Source organism: Sphaeramia orbicularis, chromosome 6, assembly GCF_902148855.1.
Source record: "Sphaeramia orbicularis chromosome 6, fSphaOr1.1, whole genome shotgun sequence".
NCBI classification, from domain to species: Eukaryota; Metazoa; Chordata; class Actinopteri; order Kurtiformes; family Apogonidae; genus Sphaeramia; species Sphaeramia orbicularis.
This window is the reverse complement of record NC_043962.1, coordinates 8630598-8645597: the sequence shown is the minus strand read 5'-3', so window position 1 is coordinate 8645597 and position 15000 is coordinate 8630598. Positions and strand designations below refer to the sequence as shown.

The window sequence follows — 15000 nt, the reverse complement described above, 5'->3', positions numbered from 1 at the left end:
GTTAATATTGTTAAGTCCATGTAAATCTGTTTATATTTATATTTGTTTGATTATGTTTATGTTTTTTGGACTCTGTCTGTTTGACCGAGAATAAACCACAGAAAAGACAATATTTATACTTAGTCTTATGTCAAATGTCTAAAACTTTAACTTCATCCTGGATTCTGAAAAACCTTGGTACGTTTCCACTTAAATTACCTGGTACAAAACTTCCCCTTGACCCCACACTTTCCCTGATGAAAGTTACTTGTAGTGGGCGGGACTTATCAGATTCCTCAGAATCTATGGGGGCGAGGCTGTGTTGAAGACACTGATTGGTTAAATCCAGTGGCGTTGCATGGTTTTACAGCAGAATAACTGTTGCTGTTTATGGCGTCATCGTGCTTCTTCTTAGCTCCACCTACTGGACTGGAGGTGTAGTACCATTTCTTTGACTCCTCCCCCAGACGTCATCAGACTGATTTTAATAGTTATCCATGAACTTTGACATGGAAACTCAAACCACACAGATGAACAGGAAGTCTTTTACCAGGCAAATGAAGTTCCTGCTAATGTTATCCTGTACGTACTGTCACCCACTGTCTGTAGATGTTTCCGTTGCCATAGTTACCTGGTTGACAGCGGGGGGGACTCTACACAGGGACAGAAGTCTTTCCAACTGTAAAATACTGAAGTTAGAAACTCCGATGCTCTTGACTTTTCCAGAGGCTTGTAAGGCTTCCATCCCCTGCAAGAAACATGGGAGTTTTCTGTGATTATTTGTGTTCATTTTTTGTATGAAGTGAAAGAAAAAAATCAACAAAATGAACACAAATTAAGGAATTAATCACCAAATGAATAAAATAATCAACAATTTTAGTAAAAATGACCTAAATTAGACAGCTTCAACAAAAATAACCAGATTTGGTTCAATTCATGTCAGATGTTTCTGTTTATGCTGTTTCTTGTCATGGGGTCAAAGGTCAAACTAAATAGTGACTTTAACCTAGAGAATAAGACAATAGAGTGAGAGACATGTGAAATATGTATGAGCATTTAACCCTGAAAAACTACAGATAAAGATGGATCAGACTTTTACACAAGACTGAACATGTTATGTATTATTATAAAACCTTATTATTATTATTATTATTATTAGTAGTAGTAGTAGTAGTAGTAGTAGTAGTAGTAGTACTATTAGTAGTAGTAGTAGATCTGCTGTTATTTGAGATAGATAGATAGATAGATAGATAGATAGATAGATAGATAGATAGATAGATAGATAGATAGATAGATAGATAGATAGATAGATAGATAGATAGATAGATAGATAGATAGATAGATAGATAGATAGATAGATAGATAGATAGATAGATAGATAGATAGATAGATAGATAGTAATCTAAGCAGTGGCGATTGAGAGTATACATTCTTACCCTCCATACATCGACGTAGTCTATGTCAGAGGTCAGAATCTGTCCGTCTTTCCTGGGGAAAAGCTCATCGCCCACTTTCTGTAGAAGAAAAACAGTCAGTAAACCGCCTTATATGACAGGTTTCACATCAGTCCATGGTGTATATTCTAGTGTATTATTATATAATTATAGTATATTATTACAGTATATAGTTGTTATATTTAATAGTATATTATTATAGTATATAGCTGTTATATTCTTGTGTTGTGTCTTAAGTGGAACCTGGAGGCCAACGGGGAAGTGTATTAGGTACAGGTCCAGGTAGTCCAGCTGGAGGTCCTTCAGAGTGTGGTTGAGGCACAAAGGGATGTCCTCAGGTGCATGATGGGTACACCACAACTAAATCAATAATACATGTCAAATCAAAATCACTGTATTCCAGGGGCCACATTCAGACATTCATTGATTAAACAGTGGTTCCACTGTTGTGTTTCACACAGACACTTATTATGACACACATGATGGTTATATAAACATTTTATATATATACTCTTTTACTGCTGTTGTTGTTGTTATTTGTACATATTTTACATATACTTTTATACTGTTATTGTTGGCATACTCACCTTACTGACCATGAACATGTCCTGGCGCCTGATCACCCCCTGTTGTATCTTGGACTGCAGTGCCTTTCCAATGTCCACCTCGTTTTTGTAGCTGTGGGCAGAGTCTACATGGCGGTATCCAGCGGCGATGGCCGCCTCTACTGCACCCTGCACCGATGTCCGGGGAAGATGGGATGACTGTGAAGGAAATATTGGAGTGAATGTGTGTGATCTCCACAGAAATGTCTAAATGCAACAGTAACACAAGGCTAAACTGAAGTATATAGATAATACTAATACTAAAGTATACAGATAATACTAATACTAAAGTATACAGATAGTACTAATACTAAAGTATACAGATAATACTAATACTAAAGTATACAGAAAATACTAATACTAAAGTATACAGATAATACTAGTACTAAAGTATACAGAAAATACAAATACTAAAGTATACAGATAATACTAATACTGAAGTATACAGATAATACTAATACTAAAGTATACAGATAGTACTAATACTAAAGTATACAGAAAATACTAATTCTAAAGAATACAGATAATACTAATACTAAAGTATACAGATAATACTAATACTGAAGTATACAGATAATACTAATACTAAAGTATACAGATAGTACTAATACTAAAGTATACAGAAAATACTAATACTAAAGTATACAGAAAATACTAATACTAAAGTAGACAGACAATCCTATCAGTACATGTAAATAATTGGTATAAAATGGAAGGAAAAAACAGCTTTAATAGGATTAGTGGATCATCAGATATTAAACAGTTACATAAGTAGATGTTTTTTGTTAAAGGTGGATGTTTGGGGCTTTGAGGGTTTTAACAACAAAGATAGAACAAAGAATCAGCAGAATCATCTGTTCTAAAAGGGAAGCAGTTCGTGGTTAGCGTAGCTGGTAATATGATACAGTTGTATGTCCACCAGCTTCTCTACAGTTATGATATTACTAAATATATTTAAATGTGTTTCATTCGTTTAAGACAACAGCTTGTTGTTGGGTTTTATTCTATGAATCAGATTTCTTTGTGTTTCTTTTTGAGCTTTACCAATTTTATGGACGTGGATTTTGATTGCATGATGCCAAAGGTTTTTGTGTTCTGTTAAATATACGAAGGTGGTGGCATGAACTCTAATTTTCTTTAGTTGTACAAAGTAGTTCAGGTATTTATGAGCAAAATATGTGGTTTTAATGTGACCAATTCCATCATTAACCCTTTAACCCCTGAGACATGATTCCAGGTAAACGAGCTAATGTGAATTGTCATGTGTTTCAGTGTCATTAAAGCTGCTGTGAGTATGTGCTTGTGTTCCTTCAGTGGTTTTGTTTGACTGTGTGTTTTAGGGTCAAAACAGGTGGAATAACAGAAAAAGACAAAGAGAGCAATTGAAGTTTGACAGGTTTTTACTAAATAAGGCACTCAGAAGAGATTTAGGATGTTGAACCTGAACTGTGAACTGGAACACATTGAACAACAAGTATTTGAATTTGGGCCAGTAGTTTTTGTTTTTGGGGGTACACTGAGCATGCTCAGATGTCTATTGAAAGAACAAGGTCTATTCTATCAGCACATTTTGAAATTTTAACTAATGAACAAACGGTTGAATTTTCATGAATATTTAAAATAAATCATACATTCAGACAGGGGTTAAAGGGTTAATGACTCTAAATAACTGCAGTCACATGATATTTCACGGTAAAACCCTCATCTGAAAAACAGAGTTCACATATAGATGTATTAACAGTTCAAACATGTCTGTATTAGGAGTAAAGTCAGATGAAACCTGATACCTTCCATGTTCCCAGACCCAACAGTGGCATCTGTCTGCCATCATTGAGTTCAATGGTCCTGCGGTCCACCTGGTCCAGGTCCACCTGGGGGTTCACCTGGACCAGGTCCTCCAGTGGATCCTCCATAGTCTGTATTAAACACTGCAGGTCATACCAAAGCTTCAGCTGCACTAACTCTCACACCCGGGTTTTCACTTCCTCTTTTTTTTTTTGCTGAGTCAATGTCCTTCCTCTATCGTCTCTATCGTTTCTATTGTCTTTATTTCATGTCCCTTTCCTCTCTTTCTTGTCTGGTTCTTTCCTTTCGTCCTTATCACCGTCAGGACTGAAGTTAATAATTGTACACAGACTACTAGACTGTAACAGGTGTGTGTGTGTGTGTTCAGTCAGTAGGTGAGGAGGAGCCTGGTGTAAAGGTCATGGTGTTCATAAGGGCAGTAAACACACACACACACACACACACACACGCACACACGCACACGCGCACACACACTGGTAAAATTTACTGTCATGTCTGCACTTCAACACTAGATGGTAATATTGTACCACTGTCACAGATACACTAATGCATTCACACAGTTTCTTCACCACATTAAACTGCAAAAAGTAATAACTATGATATAAAAGTTATAACTATGATGTAACAGTAATAAATATGGTGTAACAATAATAACTATGATGTGAAAGTAATAACTACAGAGTAACAGTAATAACTATGATGTAATAGTAATAACTATGATGTAACAGTAATAACTATGATGTGAAAGTAATAACTACAGTGTAACTGTAATAACTATGATATACAAGTAATATCTATGATATAAAATTAATAACGGTGGTGTAACAGTAATAACTATGGTGTTACAGACAGGTGATCTGTCATGTACATGTATAAATGATAAGTTGAGGGAGGTTATTGTTAAAATTGTACTTGTTTTACTCAAGAAATTTCAATTTTTTGAGGTTATTCACACCTTTTTTGTTTATAGTTTGTAAATGTAAACATTTTCATATAATTTTACTTTTCCAATAAAACAAAGAGAAAAATGTGTATTTGACACTATTTATATGTTATTATAATAGTATTTTACTGGTGTGAGCCATTTTAGATCATATTGGTCTGTATGAACCTGAACTAAAATGTAATTGACATTGTTAACATTTTCAGTGTAATTTTTGCAGGACTGGACCCTTAGCTGGGCTGGTTTTGGTCGGTTTTGGGCCACGGGCCGTATGTTTAGCACTGTTGTGTTAAGGGCTCTGAGCATAAACACAAACTTTTATTCAAAACAATTTCCACACATGGTTATTCTTAGTATTATATAATATATATAAAGTATATAGTATATACTTTTGACCTCCAGTAAATACAAGTCACACAATGTCAAACAGTGTATGTTTATTAGGTAATTATTCCCCAAACTAACAAATACTATATTTGTTTGTAAAAATATATATATACATATTTAGTGTAATTCAATATGACAAAGATAGAACAAATAGAATTAACATCCAAACACTATATAACACTACTATATACTATACAGATAATGCATGGCAATGTAATCTATGTATGTAGATGATTCTTCATACTTCATGCACATTTATTCTGTATTTATTCCACATTCTCTGCTTTTAGATCAGAATGGAGCAGGAGTACAGATGACATTTACAGTATCCAAACGGTTACATATCAAAAAAGAAAAGGTTATACAAATTATATAAATACACAAATAAGGAGCGGTTAACATGTATAAAATATAAATATTAAAACTGCTCATTTCATATGGTTTACATCCAAAATTACACCACCAATAAACGATCAGATGAACTCTAGAAGAAAGTGTCATATCAGAACAGGATTCTTGGATCCGATCCTGGTTCGGGTTCTGGTTGTCATCACTGATCCAGATCGTTGCTATCGCTACTGTCACTGCTTCGTGGTCGGTAATGACGCTGACAGAACTCCCGGATCCGTCCACAGGCCTCCACCATCAGGTGCTCTGGCACCGTAACCACGATACGGAAGTAGTTGGGAAACTCAAACGCCTGGAATGGAACAAACAGAACCGGAGTTAGGAATGAAAGGGAAGGAGTTAAAGAGACGTTGCAGGTGGAGGTCATAGGTGGAGGTTGTAAGTAGAGGCCATAGGTAGAGGTTGTAGGTAGAGGTGGTAAGTGGACATTGTAGGTGGAGGTTGTAGGTGGAAGTCATAGGTGGACATCGTAGGTGGAGGCCACAGGTGGAGGTAGCAGGTGGAAATCTTACCGAGGCAGGGAGGCAGAACACCGACTGTTCTGTGACCAACGCTTCAGTGAAGTCCACATCGTTTTTAAAATCTGGAAAGTGGCCCATGTCAATGCCCACCTGAAAAACAAACACACACAAAACAAACTCAGTATTTGTGTCAAATGTTTCTAGTAATGAACTTTAAACCTTCCATGCCTGAAAGCGTCAACCCTCCATTCCAACAGTGGGTTAATTAGTGTTAGTTAGTTTGGTTTAAACTGTTATCTTTGTTTCCAAAATACCTCAGAAATGGTTTTTACTTCATTTCTCTCTACATTGACTTTTGTTGTTTTTTAATCCATGACTGATTTTAAATGTTCTACCTCTAAATATCTAAACTATTTTTTGTGCTCTAACTAAGTAATAATTTTGTACTACAACTATAATCATCTACATCTTCGTTTATCCCTGACTATGATTTTAAATGTTCTACCTCCTAAATTTCTAAAATATTTTTCCTGCTCTGACTGTAAAGGATGATTTTCTATCACAACTAATCATCTACTTTCTTCATATCTCACTGAGGAAGAAAAATCTCCCATTAAACTTTAAGGATTTATTGATGTTTATAAACTATATGGACATAAATATTAGGACACATCATGTCTACAGCTGTAAGATGTCCTGTTCTTGAGGATTTGACATAGAAGCATTAATATTAATAATAAATATATTTATCCCAATATTAAACTATATTATGACATTTGACGTTAATATTTTGTATCCCAGACCCCTGTTAGAAAAGAAACACCTGAATTCATTGTGTCCACATACTTTTGAACACATAACTTATAAACATCAATATTTCCTTAACGTTTAATGGGAGATTGTTCTTCCTAAATTCAGCAGGTTTGATGCTTAAATATAACCAACAACACAACACTGACAAAAAAAAAATCATACACAACACCTCAGTTTAAGGCTGCACATTGTCTGTATACAAATACACACTATGCAAAAAAAAAAAAAAAATTCTGCATGGTACTTGTATATGGTACTTCTCCAAGGTACTTGTATATGGTACTTGTACATGGTACTTCTACATAGTACTTCTGCATGATACTTGTACCTGGTACTTGTACATGGTTTGAGTACATGGTACTTCTCCATGGCACATGTGCATGGTACTTGTTCCTGGTACTTGTGCATGGTACTTACCATAAGGTACATGGCTCCTGAAGGCATGATGGGAGTCAGACCAGGAACCGTTGACAGCTCATTGAAACAGATCTGGGAGTTGGACTGAAGAACAAGACAAACCATTCAATGACTTTATGATATTTGTGATTTCACAATAAAACACAAATATATGGTTTAATTCTTATTCCATCCTCAGGTATTCTTGAATATTTTTCTTATTTTTTTCATTTGGTGGTTTCATTTTGACTATAGCAGCTTTTGGCACGAAATTTGGTAAGAACTTTTCATTTTAGTTTTATTTTTTAATCCAGTGTCTTTTACTCTTATATGTGTTTTATTTTCCCATGATGCATTTTACTCCCTCTGGTTACCTTCATGTAGATGCACAAAAAACCCTGATATAAATCATCTCTTAATCAACTTCATCCCTGCTCAAAGCGACCAATAATTCAACTATTTTCACCATTTTAACCCTTTAAAAGCCAGTTTAATGATTTTAATTCTGAATGGTTTATTTAAAAAAAAAAAAAAAAAAAACCAACATAAAAAACATGAATATTTTCCGTATAATAAATAGTAAGAGGATGGAAATTTGGTTGTGATTAGAATGTTGGATATGTCAGAGATTACCAACTAAACTGATATGATGTCAATAGTGTTTTTTCTGTAGTGTCAGATATTCCCTCATGGACAAAATGCCCCATTGACTTCCATTATAACCACATTTTTTAATCTCACTCCTTTTACACTATATAATCATACATTCTCTCATATAAACATTTAATTTTGAATAAAACTAGTGATATCTGACATTTGTACCGTTTCCACCAGTTTCACCCATGTTCCCAGTCATACTGATGGGTCCATTTACCTTGAGGAAGCTGATGGTATTATTGTAGAAGCTTTGAGGTGCGTTGAGGATGCCCTCTAGCGCCCCCTGTACGACGCTGCAGGCTCCCAGGATGCGCTGACTGAGTTTGACCAGACCCTGTCGAATCTGCAGAGGATAAACAGTCACATGAGTCACATGACCACGAGCAGACAGCGCCAGAATCTCCACAATCTTAGGCCAACCCACCTCAGATCCGAATATGTTGTTTCTGTCGTGGATGAGGATCCATCCCATCCTCCAACCCGGAACCAACCACCGCTTGGCCAGACCGCCGCAGGAAAGGATGGGAACGCTGCTGCTCAGAGAGGCCATGGACGGTGAAGTGCATCCTGGGAAAACCTGGAAACAGGAGCAGAGGGTAAAATGAGAAAAACTGACAAAATCAATCATCTGATGAAATTATTGTTCATTGACTTATGTGTCAACTACAAAGTTCAGGGACTAAACATGAAGTTACATTAGCAAGTTTTAGCTGTCTTTAGCATTGCATTATATGGTATGATGGTAAAACCTGCTAAATAGAGGAGTTAGTGCAGATTAGCGAGTTTATACATTAAGTTGATTTAACGCAGTTTGCTAAATCTGTATGTGTCACCATTTATCGATGAGATGAAATGACTGTGATGTTTAACAGCAATCGTTAACAGTGTAGTTCCTTCATTTCATTAGCTAATGCTAGTGTTAGCAGTGGTACTAACCCTGTTTTGGATCAAACTATCTGACTCTTTAACTTGTGTTTGATAATAGACTCTCCAGACCTCTGACCAGATGAATTATCACACACTGAGTCCAGTTACACTTTCTACATATTTTATACATAAGTGTAACTGGACTCAGAATGTGATAATTAATCTGGTTAAAGGTCTGGACACAAATGTGTGTGTGTGTGTGTGTGTGTGTGTGTGTGTGTGTGTGTGTGTGTGTGTGTGTGTGTGTGTGTGTGTGTGCATGTGTGTATTTTTGTTTGTAAGATGACTGATTATGTGATGCGTCATTATCATTATGAGATGTTGGATATTGAAGATGATTTCTCTGTACATGTTTTTCTGAAGAAAAACAATGCAGTTGAAAAAGTCCCGGCTGAAATAAACCCTGACGTTGGAGCTCTACAGATATTCAGGTTCTACTTTTGGTAGATTTTCTCAGTCAAACATTACACTTTGAACCATTGTTGAACATTAGTAACTTTAAAATGACCTAATTTAAAATGATCAAACCTGTAATGAAACATTTGTTTATGACTTAGAAAATAGAGCCCCCCTCCAGTCTATAGAAATCAGGTGTGAACATGTGGATTTGCCTTTTGTGCAAAATAAACCAAACAAAGGCTCATTAAATGTTGACTGTGGAGTTCAGAGTAAAAAGAATATAAAGAATATGAGGAAAAACAGTCAAGGGTCAAAACGCTGAAGCAGACAGAAGCTGGTTTTCATTACAGTCCTTCAGTGTCTTTGACGTAACCACAGGGACTGCCCCAAATCCTATTGGTTGTCCTGGATGACATCACAGCCACACCCCTGATACTGTAAACGTCTGAAGTCCAAGAGCTTCAGTGAACCTTCTGTTACCGTCTGAAACTGAAACTAAAGCTGGCGATGTGGGATCCCAGCTCATGCACAGGTCACACATCTGCGCTGATGGAGCGGGACAGGTTGTAAAACAGCATTTACTGCTGAATGGGAGGTGGGGCAAACAGCCCGGCCCCTCAGTCTGAGACATCAGGCTGACCCATAAGCCTCTCCCCCCTGTCTGCAGTCTACTCTCCGCCCATCACAGCCCCACCCCCATTCTGCCCCAACATCTGCATTAATTGCAAACATGTGTCTCCATCCAAAAAGTGCAAAGTCATTGTGGTGGGCGGTGGTTTGGGCGGGGTTGGAGGCCTGTGGATGCACCCGACAACCCCGACAACAAACTTTTCCACTCAGTCATCATCAACCAGAGCCAATGCAAACATTCAGAACGCACTGTTCTCTGACCAACTGAAGGAAGCATGTCAATGTATCAACATGAATGTAAACTCCTCTGTATTCTGAATGACATAAACTATGTGTCCAAAAGTATGTGGACATGTTGAATTCAGGTGTTTCTTTTCGATCAGGGGTCTGAGATACAAAACAATAATAATGTCAAATGTCATAATATAGTTTTACATTGAGATAAAAATCATATTGATTATTCATATGGATGTTTATATGTGAAATCATCATGAACAGGACATCTTACAGCTGTAGACATAATGTGCCCCAATATTTATGTCCATACAGTTTATAACCGTCAATAATTCCTTAAAGTTTAATTGGAGATTTTTCTTCCTCAGTGTGATGTGAAGAAAGTAAATGATTATAGTTGTGGTAGAAAATGATTACTTACAGTTAGAGCGCAAAAAATAGTTTAGATACTTAGCGGTAGAACATTTAAATTCATAGTCATGGATTAAAAAACAACAAAAGTCAGTGTTGAGAGAAGTGAAGTAAAAACCATCTCTGGTGCATTTTGGTAGCAAAGATAACAATTTAAAGTGTCCAAATACTTTTGTCCATATAGTGTAGGTGTAAAAGAACATAGTGAAACAGGTGAAGGATTTATTTTAATCAAAATGAAAAGTAAATTAAAACATATGAATCAGTCTATGATGTTGTTTGTAGTCATCCCTTTATTAGAGCAGGTATGAAATGGAAAACTACTGTGACACAAGTCAGTCTTATCTGGGCTTTATTGACCTGGTAAACAGTGTCCTGTCTGTCTGTCTGTCCTGTCCATCATCCTACAATACTCATACTCATTCAACTTGTTTTTAATCTTATCTTGTACATGTATTTTTCTTTTTACCTCGTATATACCCTTTATTCCCTTGTATATATCCTTTAAATGTTATTTCTTCTTTCTGTGGTGTGGAGTTGACTTTATATATATTACAGTATGTTCAATATATATTTTAAAATAAATTTTTTATATACGGTCTTTCTTTTTGTACTTCCTTTTCCTATCTGGTAAACTGGTTTTCATTTGTTCCCGTTACTATCTTTATTCTGTACATTTTTTCTTGCACTTCATTCTGTTGCTGCCTTGACCATTGAATTTCCCCATTGTGGGCTCAGTAAAATCTAATCTAATCTAATCTAATCTAATCTAATCTAATCTAATCTAATCTAATCTAATCTAATCTAATCTAATCCAACAGTACCAATAAAGACTATTCTATTATATTCTGTTCTATGTGATGTAACAACTCCTCATACATCCATAAATACCCATACCCCATCCTTCATATTGAATATCTCTGACACTGAACTGGACTCAGGCGTCCATTGACCGTCTGTTAGATCCAGCGCCTGTCCTCACTGAACCCCCTGTCACCCCAGCTTTATTACCCATACTGCCTCATTCACGCCGTGTGTCCCTTAATCTCCCATGTGCTGATGTCCGCTGACCACCAGGGTCAGGCCAAATACCACCGCTGTCATTGTTAAAAATGTGCCTGGTTAGTGTTCCGGAGCGCCAAAACCACCTGCCGACCTGAACCGCATAATGTGACGTGTCCATGTGGAGTCAAACTCACCAGATCAGTGTAGATTTCATCAGCTAGAATGGGAACACAGTGTCTGGATGCCACTGGAAAGAACAAAAAAAGAACACACAAGAATCAGTGCTTAACTCCTCATTATAACCATATTATAACTTCACTACAACCACATCATAACCACGTTATAACCACATCATTACCTCATTATAAACACACTGTAACTAAATTACAACTACATTATAATCTCATTATAACCATATTACAACTTCATTATAACCACATTATTAGCACATTATAACTAAATTATAACCATATCATAATCACATTATAACCTCGTCATAACCATGTTATAACAACATCATAACCACGTTATAACCATATCATAATTTCATTCTACCCACATTATAATCTCACTAAAACCTCATTATGACCACATATTAACTTCATTACAACCACATCATAACCACATTATAACCTCATTACAACCAAATTATAACTTCATTATAACCACATTATTAGCACATTATAACTAAATTATAACCACATTATAACCACATCATAATCACATTATAACCCCGTCATAACCATGTTATAACCACATTATAACCATATTACAACCACATCATAACAACATTAAAACCTCATTAAAACCTCATTATAACCTCATTATAACCATTCTATTCATATTCTTTCCTGTTACTTTTTATTATACTTGAATGGAGCAACTGTAACACACAATAATTTCCCCTGGGATTAATAAAGTATTCTGATTCTGATTCTAATTTATGGTGTGTTTATGGTTGATGTAATTTTATTCCTGTTGAAGGCAGATGAAGTTAACTAACCGTTGAGGATCTTCTGTAGGTGTTCCTTGCTGAAAACAGAGCCACAAGGGTTGGAAGGATTGGTGACAATCAGACAGGATGTCCTCTCATCGATCAGACTCTCCATATGCTGCAGATCAGCCTCCCATGACTTCTCCGGCTGTGAAATGAAGATGATAGATGAAGTTGGGCTGTAATCGTTTATTTATCCTCCATAAAGACCCTGAACGTCTGGTTGAGAACTTAATGGAACCAGTAAAAATGGGGAAAAAGTTAAGTAAAGTTAAATTACTTCTTTTTCTGTATGTCCAACTTTCCAGCTTTAACAGACTCATTATTACCTAGAACAGGGATGTCAAAGTCATTTTAGTTCAAGTTCCACATTCATGTCCTGTACCTGGTCATCATATGCACCAGGTATGGATGTATAAAAAACTCTCCTGGAGCCAAACCTGAATAAAGACAAAATTTGCCATGGTTTGCCATTTCAACCTATTATGTTGTTGCCACAGGAAGTAATATTTAACTTCCAAAATCCAAAAGGAACCCAGGCGTGAAGACATTTCTATGTCTTCTATCCAGCAGAGAAAGACCAAATACTCATTTGCCTTTATCCTGGTCCAAATGACCTCCACTCATGTTTCATTCCTTTGGCCTGTGGTCTGGGAACTTTGGGCAATATCTGCAAAAGTCAGCTGCCAGAGGCACCGCTTTGCATGTTTTATGTTTATTTGTGTTGTTTGTACTGAATTAACATCTTGAGATCTGTTTCCAATCTGCATAAAAGCGGTTGAACCATTACACGCAACTGTATCTTGACTCTTGAGGACATTGTGTTCCAACAAATGGCAGGTCACATAAGGACAGACTGAAACATACTGAAACCGGACTGAAACGGGCTGAAACGGGCTGAAACGAATTGAAACAGACTGAAATGGACTGAAACCAGGCTGAAATAGACTGAAACAGGACTGAGCTGCTGGACAACCTCTGAAGTCCACATAAGAGAAGCCGTTTAGTTGATGAAGGAACTTTAATGATCTGTGGACACCTCGATGCAGAGTAAAACCAGGAGGGAACCATCATTTGACATAAAGATCCCTGTTAATTTGCTTTAAGGTGGAGCCATAAATGTAGAGTCCAGGTAACGCTGCCCCCTAGTGCATGAGCTTAAAAGACTTTGGCTTCAAGTGGCATTTTGTTCTTTGGTAATATGTGGACTGTTCTTCTCTGACTGAGATACTTAATTCTTCATCTCTGACGGAAAAAAAAACATTTGAAACTGCTTTTTATGTCACTGAGCTGTTGTGAAGGTGATGTGTCCATCTTCGTATTCATCTTCATCTTCATTAGCAGTTCCTTCAAACATCTTCTCTGAAACTACTGGTCGGATTAATTTCTAATTTTATACGTTTCTTCATTGGGACAATGTCTACAAAGTTTGTTCACAGTTTTGTGAAATTTAGATTTTTGAATTTTTTATGAATTTTTTACTGGGACATTCAGACATATATTGATTGTTTCAATACAAAGCATTTGCTGGAAATTCCATGAACCTTTGTTTTAGTCTTGTTTTAGCAGAAAAAATAGATTCAGATCCTCTTTGTACCTGGGTTTTCATAATCATTAATGCTAGAATAACCCACATGACAATGTTTACCCAAATGGGTATTTATTGGAAGACTCCAACGGTCCAGTCAACCATGATACTTAATCTACACCCAGAGGTTGCACAGGCACACTTGTCAATCTTTTTCTAAACCAGTATTGTGTAATATTTATTTTACTTATTTATTCATTTATTCTACTTTTAGCGACTACATCTAACTAAGGACCTTTGATGCCTAAACATTATCACGTAGGTCTGATGTGCAAACATAACCACATAGATTTGAACCCAGTTGTTTTGGTGGCTGATTTAATCTAACCCTCATGCATCTTTAACCAATAGATTTATGAAGTGTTTTTGCAGGTGTTTGGGTACAAATACTGCTTATATAAGGAAAATGGTATAAACAGAATAAAGACTGAGCACGTTCATACTTGTACTTACCAGCAGGTTGTAGAGTTTGACCTCGATACCCAGGGAAACAGCCAGGGTTTTATATAAAGAGAATCCAGGACAGGGCACCAGGATGTTGTCCCCTGGGTTACACAGGACACTGATAGCCAGGTCAATGGCCTGACTACAGCCGCTGGTCAGAATCACATCCTGCAAGAGGAGGCGGAGACAACCTTAACACCACAACCACAACCATAGCTTTACATCAACCACAGTAGATAAACTCCAAATCATGGGTTATAATCAGATTATCAGAGTGTTTATCACAGTAAGAGGTGTATGTAGGGTGTTGACCTCGGCCTCCAGAGGAGCCTCTGGGCAGCTGTAGAAGTTGGCCACGGCCTGACGACTCTTCAGGTAACCTACAGATAAAGACATGAGTACACACAAATTGTAAAGACCGAAGCGTCAACATTCATTTAGTGTCAGTGTATAAACAGA

General features: G+C 36.6%; 2 protein-coding genes and 1 long non-coding RNA gene across 3 annotated transcripts in view; 1 reads left to right on the top strand and 2 right to left on the bottom strand.

Moving 5' to 3' along the window:
* Positions 1 to 4175, bottom strand: part of LOC115421129 (aldo-keto reductase family 1 member B1) — a 26577-nt gene extending 22402 nt beyond the window's left edge. The window contains exons 1-5 of the mRNA XM_030136859.1: positions 3826 to 4175; positions 2021 to 2197; positions 1677 to 1793; positions 1416 to 1493; positions 611 to 727 (exon numbers count right to left, since the gene is read on the bottom strand). Coding sequence (XP_029992719.1) covers positions 611 to 727; positions 1416 to 1493; positions 1677 to 1793; positions 2021 to 2197; positions 3826 to 3951 — 615 coding nt within the window. The 5' untranslated portion in view covers positions 3952 to 4175. The remainder of the gene's footprint in view (positions 1 to 610; positions 728 to 1415; positions 1494 to 1676; positions 1794 to 2020; positions 2198 to 3825) is intronic.
* Positions 4176 to 5204: 1029 nt separating this feature from the next.
* The window catches only part of tat (tyrosine aminotransferase), a 13507-nt gene continuing 3711 nt past the window's right edge, over positions 5205 to 15000 (bottom strand). Inside the window, exons 4-12 of the mRNA XM_030136577.1 lie at positions 14854 to 14921; positions 14551 to 14709; positions 12519 to 12657; positions 11710 to 11762; positions 8334 to 8486; positions 8127 to 8252; positions 7274 to 7357; positions 6095 to 6193; positions 5205 to 5874 (exon numbers count right to left, since the gene is read on the bottom strand). Of these exons, the coding sequence (XP_029992437.1) occupies positions 5725 to 5874; positions 6095 to 6193; positions 7274 to 7357; positions 8127 to 8252; positions 8334 to 8486; positions 11710 to 11762; positions 12519 to 12657; positions 14551 to 14709; positions 14854 to 14921 (1031 nt within the window). The 3' untranslated portion in view covers positions 5205 to 5724. The remainder of the gene's footprint in view (positions 5875 to 6094; positions 6194 to 7273; positions 7358 to 8126; positions 8253 to 8333; positions 8487 to 11709; positions 11763 to 12518; positions 12658 to 14550; positions 14710 to 14853; positions 14922 to 15000) is intronic.
* On the top strand, positions 6906 to 10584 carry LOC115420944 (uncharacterized). Its single transcript, XR_003935623.1, has 2 exons — positions 6906 to 6944; positions 10497 to 10584. It is a non-coding gene; the product is annotated as an uncharacterized LOC115420944 (long non-coding RNA).